Here is a 17,509-nt window from a genome sequence, read left to right as displayed (position 1 = left end):
TCATCTGAGCAGGCTCCATGGGGTTTTGAACTGCCACCTGCACTTAGGGAACCCGAGTCAGACTTCAGGTGCCGTGGGTTGTTGTCAGCATGGAGGTCAAATGCCTGTAAGAACAGCATCTACAGCAGGGATGTAAAGGTATTAAAGGTATACACATACATCACCTACAATGCTGCCTTTTACACCGTGATAATATATTTGCCACTTTTACTTTAAGCAGTAGATGATATGAACTTAACTCGTCCCAAGAGAGTTCTCAAAGCCAGCTCTATATACATAGATATATAGCTCTCTTGTCACTGTTAGCACAAAAGAGCATACTGATGAGTACGTTCAGATCCCAAGACCTGGGTTTTACTTCTAAGGTTGCTGGTTATTATTCTGGCAAATCATCCTGACATTAAGAACACTGCTCCTCAAAGAGCAACTACAAAAGCCCCAGCCTGATCCTTGTTAACACACTGCTGATGTTATACGAAATACAGGGAGGAAAGCAAAACAAATGCATGCATGAACATTCCTGTAATAATTCCTATCTAAATGATAAATAATTAGATAATATTGACTCCCATGGGTTCTTGGTGAGGCACCTGGCCTCACCCGCTGGCTCAGAGCAGCTGTGGTGGTGAGAGGCTGTTGCCTTCCTCACAACCCCTGTGCTCTGCAGAGAGAGAGATGCTAAACACCTGGTTCTTTCTTGGTTTGGTCAACACCGTTATTCTTAATAAACCAGACAGAAAGGGTGACAAAGCCACTTAAAGGACTGAGTGAGAACATAGTCTGTTCCCCTTGTTTGTCTACACCAGTTTTACCATGGAAATCACCACCTTTTATGTACCTACGGTTAAAGCAAACTGAAGTGATTAGTTCAGTATGTAGGGTCTAGGCCATCAAGGTCCTTGAATATAAACAAATGCCATTTGTTTATGACAGATGAAAAGACAATGAAAACTATCATCCCTGGTGGATCTTTTCAGTACCCTTCTCTTCTCCACGCTCCTGCCTCATAAGCATGCTGCACATGCATAAATGTGCCAGTATTTGTGCATAATTATTGTCATAAACTTGTGCAATGTGAACTGCCACTACAAAAAGCAGGTTTTACACTGCTCAGCGATAGCTTTTTCCTTACAGTACAACACATCAGGACTGTGCTAGAGGACAGAAGCAGATGTATTTGTTTACACATCTTTGCAGTGGATATGTTAGGAATGTGCACTGGCTTCACTCGCTGCAGTATCTGGAAGTAGATAGGCACATCTTCTCGTCCCAAACACCGCTAAACAAGAAACAACCTATAAATTAAGGGCAGTCAGTGGATGCTCTTTAGGCAGATTAGAAAAGTGGTTAATAGTTGGCAGCTGTTTTCCTGGTTTTGTGACGACTTTTCCTAACATTATGCCTCCTATTCAGAGTTTAAATATGAAAGAGGAAAGAGAGGAAAGAGGTCTTGGAGGAGAGTGCCTGTTATCATGTTCCTCTGATAAATATTTAAACACCCACCTATCAAGTTACAACTCAGTATTTCTTACTGCAATAGGTTTCTGGCAATACACTTTAAATTACCCATTTTGTAGCTGTCTTCACAAACAAAGCAATTCTGGCCAATGACAGCAATAATTCAAAACAAATGCGTATTTGTTTCCAGTGCAAAGTAACAAATCCGTGCCGTCCTTAGGCCATGGACTTACAATTTCTGGAATTGTTCTCCCAGATTTTTCATTTAGCTTTTTTTTTAAAAAAAAATAAAAAAAAAGATTTTTACTCTGCTTAGGTACATTTATTCCTACATAGCACAGTTTTAACTATGGTCTGGGAAGAAAAAAGCCATGTAGCCTTTGTGTGGCTCAGTTTCCCATTCTGCAAAGTGCGAATTGCAAAACTGAACTGTGCTCGAAAGATAAATTATAAGCTTAAGTAATTCATGCAGAGTAATCCATCAATATCAACGTGAAAAAGGGAAACTGGGTGCCAGTGCTACATGCTCCACATTGTTATTAAAATTAGATTTCTATTCTCTTATTAATTGTTGTGCTTATTCAGATAGCACCTGTGGTAGAAGAACACCTCTGTCCCACTGCTCAGTATATAAATGCTTTACAAAAAGCTGTTCCAAGCCCTTCCAGAGCTGTTGCTGATGGTCATTTGGTGCAAGGAGTAGTGTGGTGCTCGTGGTGCTCCTTGGTCTCTGCCACCAGCTCCCACCAGCCTTTCCCAAGAAATTCCTTTCTTCTTTCCCACTCCCCTACCTTTACTGCAGCTCTCCATATATTTTACTGTTGCTGTAGTTTTTCCAGAGACCACTTGTTAAGCTTCCTGTGACACTGTTCTTACAGTGCCTGCTCATCCACTTACCAAGAGAACATGCACGACCACAGCTGAGAAGTCAATGTGAAGGATGCAAACATTTGTTTTGAATACAACCCTGCGCAGGTACAGTGTGAGGCGGCTAAGGCAAAAGTAAATTCCCTCTATTCTTTATTCTGATATGGAAAAGTTTAGAGAACGAGAGTGATACACAGGAGAGAGCTATGATAAATTATCTTTAAGTTTGCACTCTCGCTCTGCATGCTGCATAGCCCTCAGGAGCATAAGTTAATGTTCCAGTAAGATGAAAAAGAGATAGAGTTTTGGGAGCTGGTGCCACCTATATACACACTGAATATCAATGTCATTTATTTCACCTGACATGCTTACACAAATATGTTAAACTTCAAGAAAATTAGCTTTTCATCTTACTCTAGAAAGCTGAATTTGAGCTTTGGAAAGAAACCACAGAGCAATTCTTTATTTGTTAGAAAGCTAGCTGCTTTCTAAAATAAGGTGCTTCTGAGAATAGATTCATTGATCAAAGTTGTTTTGATCAGAGGGGCCAAGGGCTTTGGTTTTGGCATGGCTTTTCAGTTCGTATTTGTTCTTTTGTTTTTTTTTCTCAGCTTGTTTTCCTGACTCCTTTCCCTTCCCATATAGGTTTTTTGGTTTGCTTTTGTTTTTTCCTGATGAGAAATCCCATCAGGACCTGGACCCTGTGCACCAGGCCCAGCCCATGGCAGCGGTGACAGTGCTAACCTTTGGCCAGGGCAGCTGCTGAACGTGGCACTGAGGATGTGCAGTGTGGGGCTTTGGGCTCAGTCTTGGATCACAGCTTCAGGTGGAAGCAGGATCTGGTCCGTAGCTCTTTCAGAACCAGAATTTTGTCTCCACTCTGAACGCAGCCCACAAAAGCCAGCAAACGCTAGCTGCCTTGCATTCTTCACATGCCTTGATCATCTCCGCAGCCTTATTCTCAGTCCCCCAGCCACCCAGTCCCCATCCAGTTGGCATTTTTCAATCCGAGCACTCGTGTTCTCAGAAGCAGATGAGGTGCAAGATTAAACAATCATTTTACAACCACCTTTCAAATACCTGCCAGAGATTTCTGCAATTAAGTTAATCCTCCTCTCTCCCCCTCTCACACAAACACTTTGAAAGTAAATTCTGTAATTAGTCGCCCAAATCCTCTAATCCCACCCGTCGTGCTTCCAATCCTGGCAGATGGTTCGGTGGGGACAGTGTGTGCCTGCAGCCCCGCTCCCACAGCCCTCGGCAGCCCTGGCTCTCCCTGGCAGGGCTGTGAGGCCGGCCACGGGCAGCAGGATGAACCCAAATCCTTGTGATGCTGGGGCTGCTGCGGTTTGCAACAAGGGGTGATGCTTGTAGAGGTACAGCTTGTCCTGGAGGGCTGCCACCTGGTTCCGCAGCCTCCAGAGAGAGAGGAACTCTGCTTTGGAAAAGCGTGTGGCTTGGTCCCCAGGTCCCAGTTTTGTCCAAATCTCCCCTTGCTCGGTAACAGAAATAGGGCCAAAACCCATCGGTGGTGAAAGCTGCTGCGTGGATGTGGTTTGACACAGCCCACATCACAGTATCAGGACATGTAACTGCCCGGAAAATCAAAGCAGACCTTCCCTGGGCATGACGGAGGGGAGCTGATCAGATGGCTGTCTTCAGGTGTGAAACAGTTAATACTAAGTGTTCATAATTAGACTTCCTATTAGCTCTCAATTAAGGTGAACGGGGGGGGGGGGGGGAATGTTCACACCTCTCTCAGTGCTATTATTTCAGCCTTGCTGGCTGGCAGACTCAACAAGACAGCAATGCATCCTTGTCAGAGGGACCAGCTGTCCCTGCTTAGGTGAAAGAGTCCCTTTTTTGTCATTCTGTCCCATTAAAATAATTCATCAACTCCAGTGTATTTTAGTAGGGGCTAATGGTGCGACCCTGTTTTCCCTTCAAACGTCCCTACTAATTACTTCTATATATTGCTGTCTTTGTTAGACTGTAAAATAATTAACAAATTTCCTTTTTCCTGAAACAAACAAACAAACAAAAAAATCCACAGTGAACATCACCATTTCTAACACAAACCTTTCCTGGAGGTGGTAAGTTGCCGCTGGATTATTTTGGCTCTCCAAACACATTGCAACTAATTGCTTTTTGGGCAGATGTCTGTCACCACCCTCTGCTGGACGGAGTCCAGACAATCTAATCCTATATCACGGACGGTGCTGTGAGCAGACTGCCTCCATGTTTTAGGATCGCAGGTAAAGAAGCAAATAGGAAGGTTAGGAATCAGAAACTGTACAGAAAGGTTCAGCACCTTATATTGAAAATATCGCACAGCACAGAATAGAATAGAATAGTTCAGTTTTAAGGGACCTACAGAGATCAACTGCCTGACCAGAAGGTAAAGCGTATTAACTAGGGCATTATCCAAATGCCTCTTGAACACTGGCAGGCACGGGGCATGAGCCTCCTCTCTAGGAAGCTTGTTCCAGTGTTTGGCCACCCTCATGGTAAAGAAACGTTTTCTAATGTTCAGCCTGATCCTCCTCTGGCACAGATTTGTGCCTAAATATATCTTAAGGTGTAGAACAAAGTAAAATAGGTAATTTGTGGAAAGGTACACCATGCTAGCAAATCAGACTGTATGAAGGATTTTCAGATTTTCAGATCATTGAACTTGTTTTTAGAAGACAGCAAGCTAAATTTGAAGGGACAACTTCTTTTCTGTGTCCACTTAAGAGTCGTTTCCAACAAAAAGAAATCCCCACTGGTCACTTTGAAGAGCACGTACGCTGTTTCAAGGCTTGTGGTTACCTGGTGCCAAGTGTCTGCCACAAAGCACAGGCTGAATCTGTCAGATCCCACAAAGGACCTACATCTTGAAGTGTCATTAAATACGTGTAGTGTGGTCTTTAACTACGCTACAAAAAATCAAAGCCAACGTGTTTTCAGTCCTCATTACTAGAACTTCCTATCCCTAATGCCGAAATGATTGAAATGCAAGTCAATGAAATCAATATTAAGATGTGTTACGCATAGATATTTTCCTCACTCTCCTCTCTTGGAAAGTGCCTTTCTCAAACATAAAGACCTGGAAGATATGACCCAGGGGATATTTCCACCAGGTCAGGAGTTTCAAGCAGATACACACTAAAAGAAGGAAGCAGAACTGGTTTCCTTAGCACAGGCAGCAAAAATCATTGTTGGACAAGTGTCACAGCTTTACGTGGCCTTCCCATTGATAACTGATAAAAGCAGAACAAACATCAAGGGGCACAAGACTCACAGGGACCGGATTTGCTTTGACTGAACACCAAGCTTTCCCTCAAGCCATCTTTTCTCATAAGGTACCAGTTTCCTGCCTCTAGCAGAGAGGATGCCGAACGAGACATGGCTGGGTTTCCAGCTGATTTCCTCACATCCCATATGTTTCTCGGCAAGAGGGAAGAGCTGGCTCATTATTCAGAAAATCAAAAGATGCCCAGATTCATCAGTCAGTTCCTCATGAAAGGCTTTACCATCTCTGCTACTAAGGGGGTTCAGCTCCAGCGTGATTCTTAGGCTCATTTCAAGGGGTTTGTTCCCTCTTCCTTTCTTTCCCTTAATTTCAAACGAGTGAGTTCAGTCAGCTTGTTAACAGTAAGGCAATAGATTTACACCTGTGAGAGGACTCTGAGATTTACCTTTCACATGACCTTGTGCCATACCGCTGTGAGTCTGATGCTAAGAAACTTTGGTGTGAAACTATGCAACTAAGACATGCTCAGTGAGCAAGAACCTGCTTTTCACTTAGATAAAATTTCACGGAGGCTCACATCAAACTAAGGGTATATCAAGCGTAATAGCTAAAATTGCTCAAGTTAAAATATCTCAAGTGGTACAAAATCACGAGGATTATACAAAAAAAACTGAAATTTGCAATGAACTTTCCCGAGCGAATCACACATGTACAAGTTATGGTAAGAAATTTTTCCTGGCATAATTAATTTGTGTTCATCTCCAAACCATTTCTTCCTAGAAATTACTGATGCAAATGTGCATGTCTAGTTATGCAAGCACAGACACATGCAAATATATATTATTTGGACATGTTCTTTGTTACCACAACATGTGCTGCTGATGAGAATTAGTTATTTTCTTATGTTTTACATTTTCAGGATCCCAAAGGACTTTCCAAGACTGACATTGGTCCCAGAGATGCTGACCTTGCTCTCATGAAAGCAAGAGAAGATTCCCCACTGTCCTTCTGGGTAAGAAAATGGGCAGGTACTTTGCATTTTGCCTGATGATATTCAACTCGTACATAGCATTGGTTACTCTAATATTTTTTTACAGGGAAAGTAATACTGCTGGGGGCTGGAGATTTTCTACGTTTTTAGTGAAATGCCAGGGAATCTTTACCTTCCACCTGGACGGCCACCAGAGACAAACAGAAAGGACCTTGGGTTTAATGTCTCATCTAAAGGATATTATAATGTGTTGGCCTCATTATTCACAGCAGAAAAGGCCTTTGTCATGGTCAGATGGCTTTAATGTGTTTCGTATGCTACATAAATTCAAACTTGATGGCTCATTTATTTGTTGGATTGCAGCGTTATTCAACCTAAATGAAGCCTTGGTATTTACTAATAATTTGGGCTCTGGCTCTTGTTTATTTAGGTAAGCACTGTCCACTGTCTCCTCTGTTGTCTGTATTAAGTTGGAACTCTACCGATTCAAGGAATATTATAGAGGGGGCCACAAAAAATGCAGAGAAAATAGCATTTCATTTGTGGACAATTATTTATCCAAGCCTTGAAAGATTAGTATTCCAATATTGCAGTTTCTGACATCAATTTTCTCAGGGTCAGAAACAACTTCTCAGACTTCAACTAAGCCTCAAAATACCCCCATGAGGAAGTGAGTCATTGTTATCATCACTTTGAAAAAGGGCAAACTGGAGGTAGAAGGGGGTTATGCAGCTTATTCTATGTCAAAAAAAAAAAAAAAAAAAAAAAAAAAGACACCAACTAAGATGCATCCAGAATCCAAATCTGCCTTTTAATGTTACGGCCATATTTCCTGTTGTGATGCGACAATGTTCTTAGATAAAACTACGTGCAGCAATTTTCAAACTATGTAATCACACCAAATCTAAAAAAAATCAGAACACAAAGATTCTCTTTTATTGTCTGAAAATAAGAATATATGGCTATAAAAATAGAAAAGTGTAACTAGTCGATTACTTATAATGTATAGCCTTTATTCTATCTTATATAAAGACTTGCCTTCTAATGTGATTTTTTTAATCTGCATTTTTTATTGAAATTCTAGCTGAACTCCTCCTCCCCTCAGCTGATTTTAAAATCTGCCCCCAGATGGATATTGTGAGAGCAATCTTAAAATTCAAAATTATCCATTAAATCAAAACAAAATTAAGAATCCATCCTATATCTAGATAGAAAGATGAGCATATATCCTTAACCATGGCAAGATACTCATCCTGGCTGCAGAAACATGCAACTGGATTTTAATGAACTGAATAACCACAAGAACACAAACTGATGTATAGTTTCAGAGTAGGACAGGATCATGACTAATTCACTGGTAAGAACTATGTACATATCACATAAATACCAAACATTCATTTATGGCACTAATTACACTTTAAAATTGTTTACACGGACCCCAAATTTTCCCCTTTCCCTGTTAATACAAACAGGGAGTAACTTTAGAAAGGCACCTGCCGCATCTCTAGCCAGCTAATAATTTGTCACTCTACCAAATACGTTTTAAGGGATATATTAAGCGATTAGGAGTCTGCTTGGACAAATCAAATGGACTTTTGGATTTGTAACCAAAACTGTGCTGATAACACAACGATGTTTTGACTGTTGCTGAGCGGTGTTCTCACAGCATCAAGGGCTTCTCTGTTTCTCTCTGTGTGCCCCAGTGAGGAGGCGAGGGTGGGCAGGAGGCTGCGAGGGGATACACTGGGGACAGCTGACCTGGAGTGACCAAGGGGATGTTCCATGCTACATGACACCACGCTCAGCAGTAAAGCTTTGGGGAGTTTTCATGCATAAGGGCCTAGCATCATGTAGGCCTATGCAAGTTATAAAAAGCTACAAAAAGTGGTAGATCTTTTGAATATATTTAAAACTGAAATGAAAGCATGTATCTCATATGCTTTATTTTGTTGTAGTTTTGTTGTCTATAGTATGTGCCAGAAGTAGAAATGGATTCTGAAGTGAACAAGAGATTAGGAGAATATCTGGCACTTTATGGTGGGTAGATATTTTCTGCCATGCCCACGCCAAATCTTTTCCAATGAAACCACTACATATTGTTTGCCAGTGGTCCAGCTTTATGCACCATGAGCATGAAGCACGGTTGGAGACTGGGACCTGGCTAAGGTGCAGCTCTGTCTCTGCTCCAGGATCAGATGTTTCATAACCAGCACGGCAGAACTTCCACTAGAATAGTTCAGGCTCACTCCTGTTAACAAAGTTCAGTAATCCCCTAATAAAAACAGCCAATCTGTATCTGGCTTCTACAATGCACTTCATAACCTTATAATCCTCAGTTTTAATAACATCTGCAGGCTTTGAGAATAAAGCCTTGCAAGTGACAAAACAGAGGATAGCTCATAGGAGGAAAACCTGGGAGCTGGAGATGGAAGGTAAGTTTGTAACAAAATAAAAAAGGACAGCTTCAAAAAAAAAAAAAAAATTTTTTTTTTCCTTGCATCTGTTAGAGCAGTTTCTAATGCATCTGAAGAATTGCTTTCCCTTCAACAGGGCCACAGTGAAATACTTGCTATATTCTTACTCATTTATTACAGGCATCCTAATGCTGAGAGTAGGAACAACATCCAATCCAAGGATTTCTCCATGTGCTCTAGAAAACAGCTGGTTATCCTATTTAACTGGAACTGAAAGACTCCATGTTCATAAAGCAGCCCAGCAGGAGCCTTATTTTGTACAAATGTGTGCCATCTTCCTGGGGGAAATCTGCACCAGTATTCCTCATTATAGCTAATGGAATACTATTAAGAACTCCATGCCCTGCAAGTTGAAAACCTTCCTGAAAGCAGGTGGCATTCTCAGTCTTGTTTATTAATGCATACATTGGAGCTGGTAAAAATGTATTCCCTTTGTGTGCTTTGCCTTATACCAGCTCTGTTTTTCTAGACCTGAACATGCGGCTTCAGAGATGCTCGAATCCCTTGCACTGCTGGGCTGGAACTAACGGGACCCACCTGGCTGAAACAGAATCAGCAGAACCACCTCACGTCTCTGCAGAGATCCCCAACTCTGGCAGCATTTGGGGAACCTGGTCCTTTTGCACAGTTTGGAGAAGGAAACAGAAAGAAAATAAAAATAAACAGTACTGAGAGCACCTTCAGATAGAAGGGACCGTTCTTGCATGTTTTCCCCCAAGCATGGCCTCTGTCTTTAATTATTTGCTAAACTGGGAAGTAGTCTTCCTGGGGAGGAATTCAGGTGCAAATATTTACTTCAGAGTGGGCAAAATATTTATGTTGGAATTCTGCAGGTGGGTCAATTAGAAACTTAGGTGCTTCTATTTATTTTTTCTAAAAATGGTTCACCCATTCTGTGGCCCATTAGACAGTTTAAGAAAACAATCTTAATGACTTACACCGAAATGTCAAAATGATTTTAAACAAGGTAACAAAACTCTTGTGTTCATAATCCCTGAACATCTGATCTTAGAAAACATTCTCCACAGGAGAACTTAAATATGTGCACAGGCTTATGAAAGCCACATGAAACTAAGAGATGTTAAGGTCAGATGAGGGACCTGGAACCTCTGAAACTTCAGAATGTAAATAGGATTTAGGATCCTGTGTTTTCACTGAGACAACAGAAGTGGATATAATTAACACACACTGTTAAACTTCATTAGTCTCCCAGGGTTTCAGTTATGCTTACAAAATCAACCCACTAGAATAAATATGGCTAAAAAAGTGGGGAGCCACCTGAGCATGGAAGCAATTTTTACTGTACAGAAAAATGTAAGCTTTTTAAAAAAAAGTTCCCCTACTAGTATCAAAAATACAAATGTGATGGTATTACCACAAACAGTTTCAAAAGCACTCAAGTGTTCAGGCCCTGATCTACCTAATAGAAGTTTCAAAGGAAATGGTTATCCAACAGTACACCATACTGTTCTGTTTTGCTCTTTCTTTAATAGCAACATACCACAAGGTCTGTGGTGAAATGCCTGCTTTGAAAAAGCCTCCAGGAGCTCAGCCTGCTCCCCTGTACCTTGTGGCAGTCATGGAGCAGGAACCTCCTCAGGAGCCTGCTGGGTGCTGCTGAGCTCTGACTTTCTCCTAGCCCAGAGCTGCTGGCCACTGCCTGCCCCTGTCCCATATCAAAGCCAGGTGGGCTTTGTCTTCATAAAACATGATTGCCTTCAGCTTCTGCTGAGCTCTACTTTGCCCCTGTGCAAAGCAGAGCCTTTGGCTCCTGCAGCAGGTGGCAGTAATTTAAATCCTATTGGGAGGCTTCTTGTTCGTGGCATGGGAACACCAGGATCCTCCTGAGTCTAGAAATAAATCCTTATTTTTTCTCTTTATCTAGAAACTTGACATGCACATGCGATTCTACATTAAGATACAAACTTGGGAGTGGACACAGCTGCCCTGTTTGTGGTGGGTTGTGCCTTACTGGCAGCTGTAAGAAGGTGGTGAGGAACGTGGACAAGCTGGGGGCTTTTACCCGCAGGTGCTCCTTGCAGGAAATGAGAAGATGAAAAATGTAAGCCTGTGGAAAAGTACTTAGTCTAGTTAGCATGAATTAACCCCGTCTCTCCTTCCAAAGCTGATGTAACATTAAGATACAACAGGTCAGTTCGATGGTTTTGGCAGAAGGGAGACAGCAATGTGAGGACGTGTGCACAAAAGGTGGCTTTGCATGAGCTGTGGATGCCTGAGGGTTCAAACACCACTCGGTATCAGGCAGCGCTTCAAAGACACTACATAATAATATAACAATGATAACGCAAGTATGTTGTGATAGGGCCAGTGAATGATTTTGGTTCCTGTGAACTCTGAAGATCCAGGGAGGATACAAAAAGCACAATTCAGAAGTCACAGCCACAGAAAAACCCTTAAAAGAAACACACTTTTTGTATTCACCTGAGAGCCAAAAAGGGAAATAAGTAAAAGATATCAGGAAATGTATTTATTTATTTATTTTATATAATAAGAGAATAACAAGCATTGCATGTAGAGAAGATGTAGAAGTGAATTTTAACTTCAGCAACTACCTCACACAACATTCTTACACACAAGCTAGGGGATAAACTGGTCTTGCTCCCAGTGATACAAAGCAGGTGCTGGGACGATGGGAACTCTGCTCCCAGCCTGGTGACTTGTCAGCACCCAGTGGGGAGGACAGCCTGCCTCGGATGCACACGTTTGTATTTGATTCGGCTTTATTCAACCCTTCTGTTAATGACTTGGATGACAGAACAAAAAAGTAAACTGATTAAATTCACAGCTGATACCAGGCTGGAAGGGCTGTAAATACACTGTAGGGAAGGATTAGAATTCAAAATGTTCATGACAAGCTGGAGAAACAATAAGGGGCGGGGGGAATGAAATAAAAAGGAGGTTAACTCAATTAGAACAAAGGTAAAATCCCATACTTGGCAGGAATAGCAACCAAAGAAATGCAAAATGGAAACAATTGCACAGACAGCAGTTCTGCAGGAAAGGATCAGGCAAAAGCCTCGTTATGGCGTGGAGAGTAACAGAGCCTGTGGGACAAGTGCACAGTCCTTCCTGGCTGCCGGGGGTGCTGAGGTGTTTGTGCACCTCGCTCCCAGAAAGAGGTGTGCGCTCCATGGGCACACGTGGCACACAGTACAGGAGCCTGGAAAAGCTAGGAGGAAAGCTTAAAAGGATTGGGACTGTTTGACCAGCTCCTGAGGATGGGGACAAGCCCAGGCCAGGGCTGGGCCCCTTCCTGCAGGGAAGGACTGGGCTCCCCATTTTGGCCCTGGGAAGCGCTCAGGGCCTGCAGGCCTCACACCTGCCTCCTGCTTGGGTAGGGGGCCTCCAGCTCCAAGAGGGACCTGGCAGCTGTTGGTACCCTCAAACCAAGCTCTCCTTAACACAATAGCAAGATAGAAGGATCTGAAAGTCATGGTCTCCTCACCCATGATGATCATTAGCTTTCTGAGATGCTTTACTGTCATCCCTTGCCATGGCACAGGGATCATTTAACTGCTTGTATGCAGCTGCTGCTTGCATGGCTGACCTGCTGGCCCAGCTGCCCTGTGGCTCCCGAGCTTTGACTGGAAGCCGCACACAGACCTGAAGTTGTGCAAACATTCACGTGTTGTGCAATGTGCACTTTGAATCCAAAAAAAAAAAAAGAAAAAAATCAAGCTCTTTCCATACATGGCCAGTGGCCACTGAGCTGGAGGGCAGCCTTGCATTCATTCCTTCCTCTCCTCTCAAAGAACAAAACCTTCCTCAGGTTAATGCTATGCAGCAGAAAGGATAACTGTGTAATAAAGGGTCAGGGAATGAATACAAACACTAATAATAACCTAAGTTACCTAATAGTTGGGTTCCATCCCTAATTTTTATGTTACATATTAATATTTTATATCCACATGAGGAGATGAAATTCTGTTAAATTAGGTTGACAAAACTAGAATGGGTTTCTGAGTGCAGCTTTGTCAAAAAGCTTACTTACAGTTCCTTTACAGCTCCTCTCACTCTCATAAAATGATTTCTTCTCAAGCTATTAAAGAGGAAGAATTTCAAGAGTTTTTCAGATTGGCTGATGGAAACTAGTTTGACAGTTGCACGATCCTCCATTTTCAAGAGAAATTAGTCCCTGCAGAGAACAGTGTTGTTTCCCTTTTGTGTATTTATTTAACTTGATTTTTTGTATGGGTAATGCCCTGAAAAGTTGGAAATGCACATAGCTCTTTTGCAAGAAGATTATAAATGGATGCTTATCTCAGGCACTAAATATCTTTATTTCTTTAAATAGAACCACCAAGACGAGGAATAGGAATAAACAGGAAGAGAAAGCCTCCACCAGTGGCAGATTGCCCCTGTGCTAGAGCAAGTTTTCTCATTCTCCTGTCATTTTCTTTTCACCTTACAGCGATTGCAAAATGAGTTTCTCCACCTTGGTTTCCGCAGGAGGAGGTGCTGCTAGCACCCCAGCGCCAGCCCTGTACTGCAAGACATGGGCAAAAACTGCTCACTGACACCCTGATGGTGTTTCTCTTTAAATCCTAGCTCGTCACCACTGCTTGTAGTTCCACAGATGCTAAATAACACTGCAGGCTTACCTGCAGACCTGTAGGCAGGTGCCCAGGCACAGCAGACACCGTGCAGAGCTGGTGATGTGCTTGCAGGAAATTGCTGCGCAGGGCATGTACGATACTATGCCATAGACAATGCATGGAAAATCTGGTGCCCTGCAGTCACTCTACAGCGAGCACGAAACTCCTGCACAGGTGGATTCAGACTGCTGCCTGATGACCCCCCAGCCTCCCTGGCTCCCAGGCTGGGACCATGACTCAGAAATGGCAGAGAGCGCCCCGAACCAAAGGAGCACATTAGGTTTCCAATGATCTTGGCTCTGCTTCCCTCAGGCTACAAACAGCCCCTGCTTTTAGCGGCTCCAGCCTCAGCCATATGTGGAGAAGAGCAGTCAGCTCCATTACCTGCAGCCGAAGACGTAAGGCCTGCCTGCCCTGGGTGTCACTTTTATGGAGAGCCACCCTGCCGTAAACCCGCGGAGAGCAGAGCCAAGCTGCAGACAGAAGCAGGCCACTGCTCGCTCCGACGGGCGCTCTCCCACGCAGCGCTTCTGCATCACGTTGAGTCGACACCGGGCGAGTCAAATGATGTCAGGTCACGCAGCGACGTGGTGCAACAGGACAGAGTCAGCCCCAAACCAAGCGACCAGACCAAGGAGGTCACGGCATGGACTGAGATGTCGGTTTGTGTTGGGAGTGCGAGTCCCTCCGGCCATCAGGAGGTGACTGGGACAGGGGAGCGAAATCCTGGGCCCTGAGGAACACAGGCAAAGGCTCTGCCCTTGTGTGGAGCTTACAGCCTGGTGAATAACGGCGCTGGCTTGTTTGGGTGGCTCTGGCTTGCAGAGCCCAGGAGATTCTAGGACATGGCCTGAAATTCAGTATACCACACGCCCTGTACACCGGGGCTTTAAAAAGAGAAGTTTATTTTTTAAACAGTGCACGGTCAGGTCATGGGGGCTTTCCTCCCACTGCCTGCTGCCTGCTGTAAGGGCCATTAGCCCATTATTCGTCACCACTTCTCAAATAGAAAACTAAAACATGAGCAGTGGGTTACAACAGGCTTTAATGCTCCACCTGGTTAGTGCTTAGTACTTGCAGCGTTCAGAGCCGGAATGAATGCCAACCACCCTGGCAATTGCATTTCTTGTAGTTATCAGTCCTTCTCCTCTTTAAAATACATCTTTCTGACAGCAGCCCACAGCTACTCTTTCCTTTGCGTTCTCTGAAGTGCAGAGCACTACAAATACATCATTTAGCTTTGCTGCAGTCCTCTCTGTCCCTTTGATCATCTCCTTTACACCCGTCTGCATTTCTGCTTGGCTCCCGCATGTGCAGTACATCAAAGAAGAGCTTTGCAGCAAGTACCCTGGGCTTTTCAGGGCTCCTGTTTTTTTTAGGGACAGAATCCCAGCTGGTGTAAAACAGCACAAATGGCACTCAAGTCAGCAGCATTACTGCATGTAAAGCAGCCACACTTCTGCCCCGAGTTCCTGCTGTAAAATGCATTAGCACTTTGTGAGTGTGCATTTCCCCAGCTTGGAGGCTGCCAGGGATGAACCTGGGGAAAGGCAGGGCAGGAGGAGGCGCTGGCTCAGCCCCTCCATGGTTCTCATCAACGCAGGGATGTGAAAAGCTCATAAATACCCCAAAGAAAGGAACCATCAGTTGTCCCATTTCATCAAGTAGGAACAGGAGCCCAGGGTTAAAGTTCAATATCGCAATATCCCAAGCAGAATTACCTGACCCCGTATTTCCAGCGCCTGGCAAATGAGGCAAGCAGGAGGCACTCCTTCAGCTCTCTTTGCCCTCACACCAAAAAAAAAAAAAATCATCTTGCAGCTAACTGAGTATCTTGGGTGTGATCTAGCGTGCGATACCCATAGGATAACACACACATTTTTACCATTCCAGAAGCTGACAGACACATTCCTCTCCCAGCTGGCAGAAGACACAAATTGGGGGAAAAAAGGCTTTTCCTTACAATTTTCTTACGTTGAGAATTGTTCCCGAGTTACACGAGCTACTCCTCTCTCCCTGCACAAATCCCAGCCTGCTAAACTGCCCCTGTGGTGGCTGCATCCACGCTCCAGGCACAGCTCTGCACTAAATGTACCTCAACCTCTGAGAGTTCAGGTTGTGCCTTCCAGGTTTTAAACCCACCAAACGTTTGGTACACGTCCATGTGTAACACTTCCTGTTGCTGAAGGACCAGTCTCAATTTTGAGGAGTGAAGGCATGGGAATGCAAAACAACTCCATGACAACCAGCACAGCGCAGTGACCGAGCCTCCAGCCGAGCCTCAGCAAAGCTGCCACTCTCCTCGCTGCCCGGGGAAGGTCGCTCATTTTAGATAAGCACACGAAGCCATCACCAGGCAAATCACTTTAGCAGCTTGGCAACTTTTTTTTCCTTTTGCTCTGGGATGGTGATGAGGACCAGGAGCCAGTTTCACAGGCGAACAGAGCGAGGGCAAAGAGCTCGCCCTGCGAACTCTTTTGGAAACTTTTGGAAAATTAACTTTTCCCTGTTCCTGCTGCCTGCGAGTGTCCCCTCCCCTGCACCGCGTTTCCAAGCTCTTACACAAGCACACCGCAGCCTCCAGCAGCTCGGCGCTGAGGGCTGGCCGCACCGCGCTTGGTGGGAGCAGAGGAGCTGCCACCGAGGGGTCCTGTGGCGACCGGGACAGGTAAATCCGCTCGCTGGCTCCGTGCTTCCACTGGTAACGCGCAGCTCTCTGTGTTTACAGGGGCGTGTTTTGCTTTAGCTTCCATTACTCGCAGCCCGCTGGGACCAGGCTGCAGCTGCAGCTCCGTGTCCCTCCCCAGGCAGGCTGCTGCCACCGGCCTCTCACTCCCGCTGGCTTCCTCTGCACTCCGCAGGCTCGGCGTGGCCAGGATGCTTCTGCTGCTTTCTCTGCTCGCCGGACTCGCCCTGCCCGCCCCTGGCATCGCGGCGGAAGAAGAAACCGAGCCAAGCAGAGAGACCCTTCAAGACATACAGAAAAAAGTGAACGACCTGTGGCAGAATTTGCTCTACCCACTAACGGCTGGTAACGAGACCGGCGGGATGACTTACGCCGCTTGTGAGATGCAGCCCAGCCCCAAACTAGACGCTGAGAAGCCGCAGGTGACAGGCCAGGTCCTGTTCCGGCAGCGTTACCCGCAGGGAAGGCTGGAAGCCATTTTTCACTTGGAGGGCTTTCCGCTGGATGACAACCAGCCCGGCAGAGCGATCCACATCCACGAGCTGGGGGACCTCAGCAGCGGCTGTGATTCCACCGGAGGCCACTACAACCCCTTCCGCGTCAACCACCCCCGCCACCCAGGGGATTTCGGGAACTTCTCTCCCAAAGACGGCAAAATCAGGAAATACAAACCCAATCTCTTCGCCACTTTGTTCGGCCCGTACTCCATCCTGGGCAGATCCGTCGTGATCCACGAGCAGGAAGACGACATGGGCAAGGGCAACAACAAGGCCAGCCTGGAGAACGGCAACGCGGGCAAGCGCCTGGCTTGCTGCGTGATCGGGGTGTGCAGCGGGAGCTTGTGGGAAGAGAAACAGCCTGAGGCGGCAGACAAGAAGAGATGGCTCAGAACCAGGCTTTAGGGAGGACCAGAAAGTCCCCGGGCAGCACCAAGTACCTAGCGCTGCGCCGTCGGCCACCACAACACGTGGCAAAGGGATTCCCGTCCCCATCCTCTTCCTTCTCTAACAAATGTGTATCACTTTGTAGGGCCGCCTTCCTGTAAGCTGGTCAATAAAAGCAGCAGCAGCAACTCAACGCCGTGCTATGTGTTCTTGGAGGTGAAAAGGTTCCCTTCTGTGCAGCTTGGGGGTGGCACGCGGGAAAGGAGGAGTGCTGGGATGCGTGGGTTACAAAGCCGGT

General features: G+C 45.1%; 2 protein-coding genes across 3 annotated transcripts in view; both read left to right on the top strand.

Annotated features, from left to right (window-relative positions):
- The window catches only part of LOC309877822 (maestro heat-like repeat-containing protein family member 2B), a gene marked incomplete at both ends in the record, with an annotated part of 31,763 nt that extends 21,117 nt beyond the window's left edge, over positions 1-10,646 (top strand). Inside the window, 4 exons of the mRNA XM_082759586.1 lie at positions 6,480-6,572; positions 8,522-8,588; positions 8,906-8,983; positions 10,519-10,646. Coding sequence (XP_082615712.1) covers positions 6,480-6,572; positions 8,522-8,588; positions 8,906-8,983; positions 10,519-10,646 — 366 coding nt within the window. The remainder of the gene's footprint in view (positions 1-6,479; positions 6,573-8,521; positions 8,589-8,905; positions 8,984-10,518) is intronic.
- Positions 10,647-15,990: 5,344 nt separating this feature from the next.
- On the top strand, positions 15,991-17,398 carry SOD3 (superoxide dismutase 3). 2 transcript variants are annotated; one of them, XM_082758575.1, is made up of 2 exons: positions 15,991-16,342; positions 16,503-17,398. In XM_082758575.1, exon 2 carries the CDS (start codon positions 16,519-16,521, stop codon positions 17,227-17,229), a length of 711 nt encoding a protein of 236 aa, XP_082614701.1. In that variant the 5' UTR covers positions 15,991-16,342; positions 16,503-16,518; the 3' UTR covers positions 17,230-17,398. The 2 variants fall into 2 exon arrangements, with proteins under 2 accessions (XP_082614701.1, XP_082614700.1); XM_082758574.1 differs by having other exon boundaries at positions 15,992-16,309.
- Positions 17,399-17,509: the final 111 nt, after the last annotated feature.

Source organism: Aythya marila (genome assembly GCF_965140915.1).
Source record: "Aythya marila genome assembly, chromosome: 4".
Lineage (NCBI taxonomy): Eukaryota > Metazoa > Chordata > Aves > Anseriformes > Anatidae > Aythya > Aythya marila.
This window is presented reverse-complemented; position numbering and strand designations above follow the sequence as displayed.

Bases quoted from the DNA above. Each gene is read 5' to 3' on its own strand.
- SOD3 (XM_082758575.1), top strand. From the start codon at position 16,519: ATGCTTCTGCTGCTTTCTCTGCTCGCCGGACTCGCCCTGCCCGCCCCT.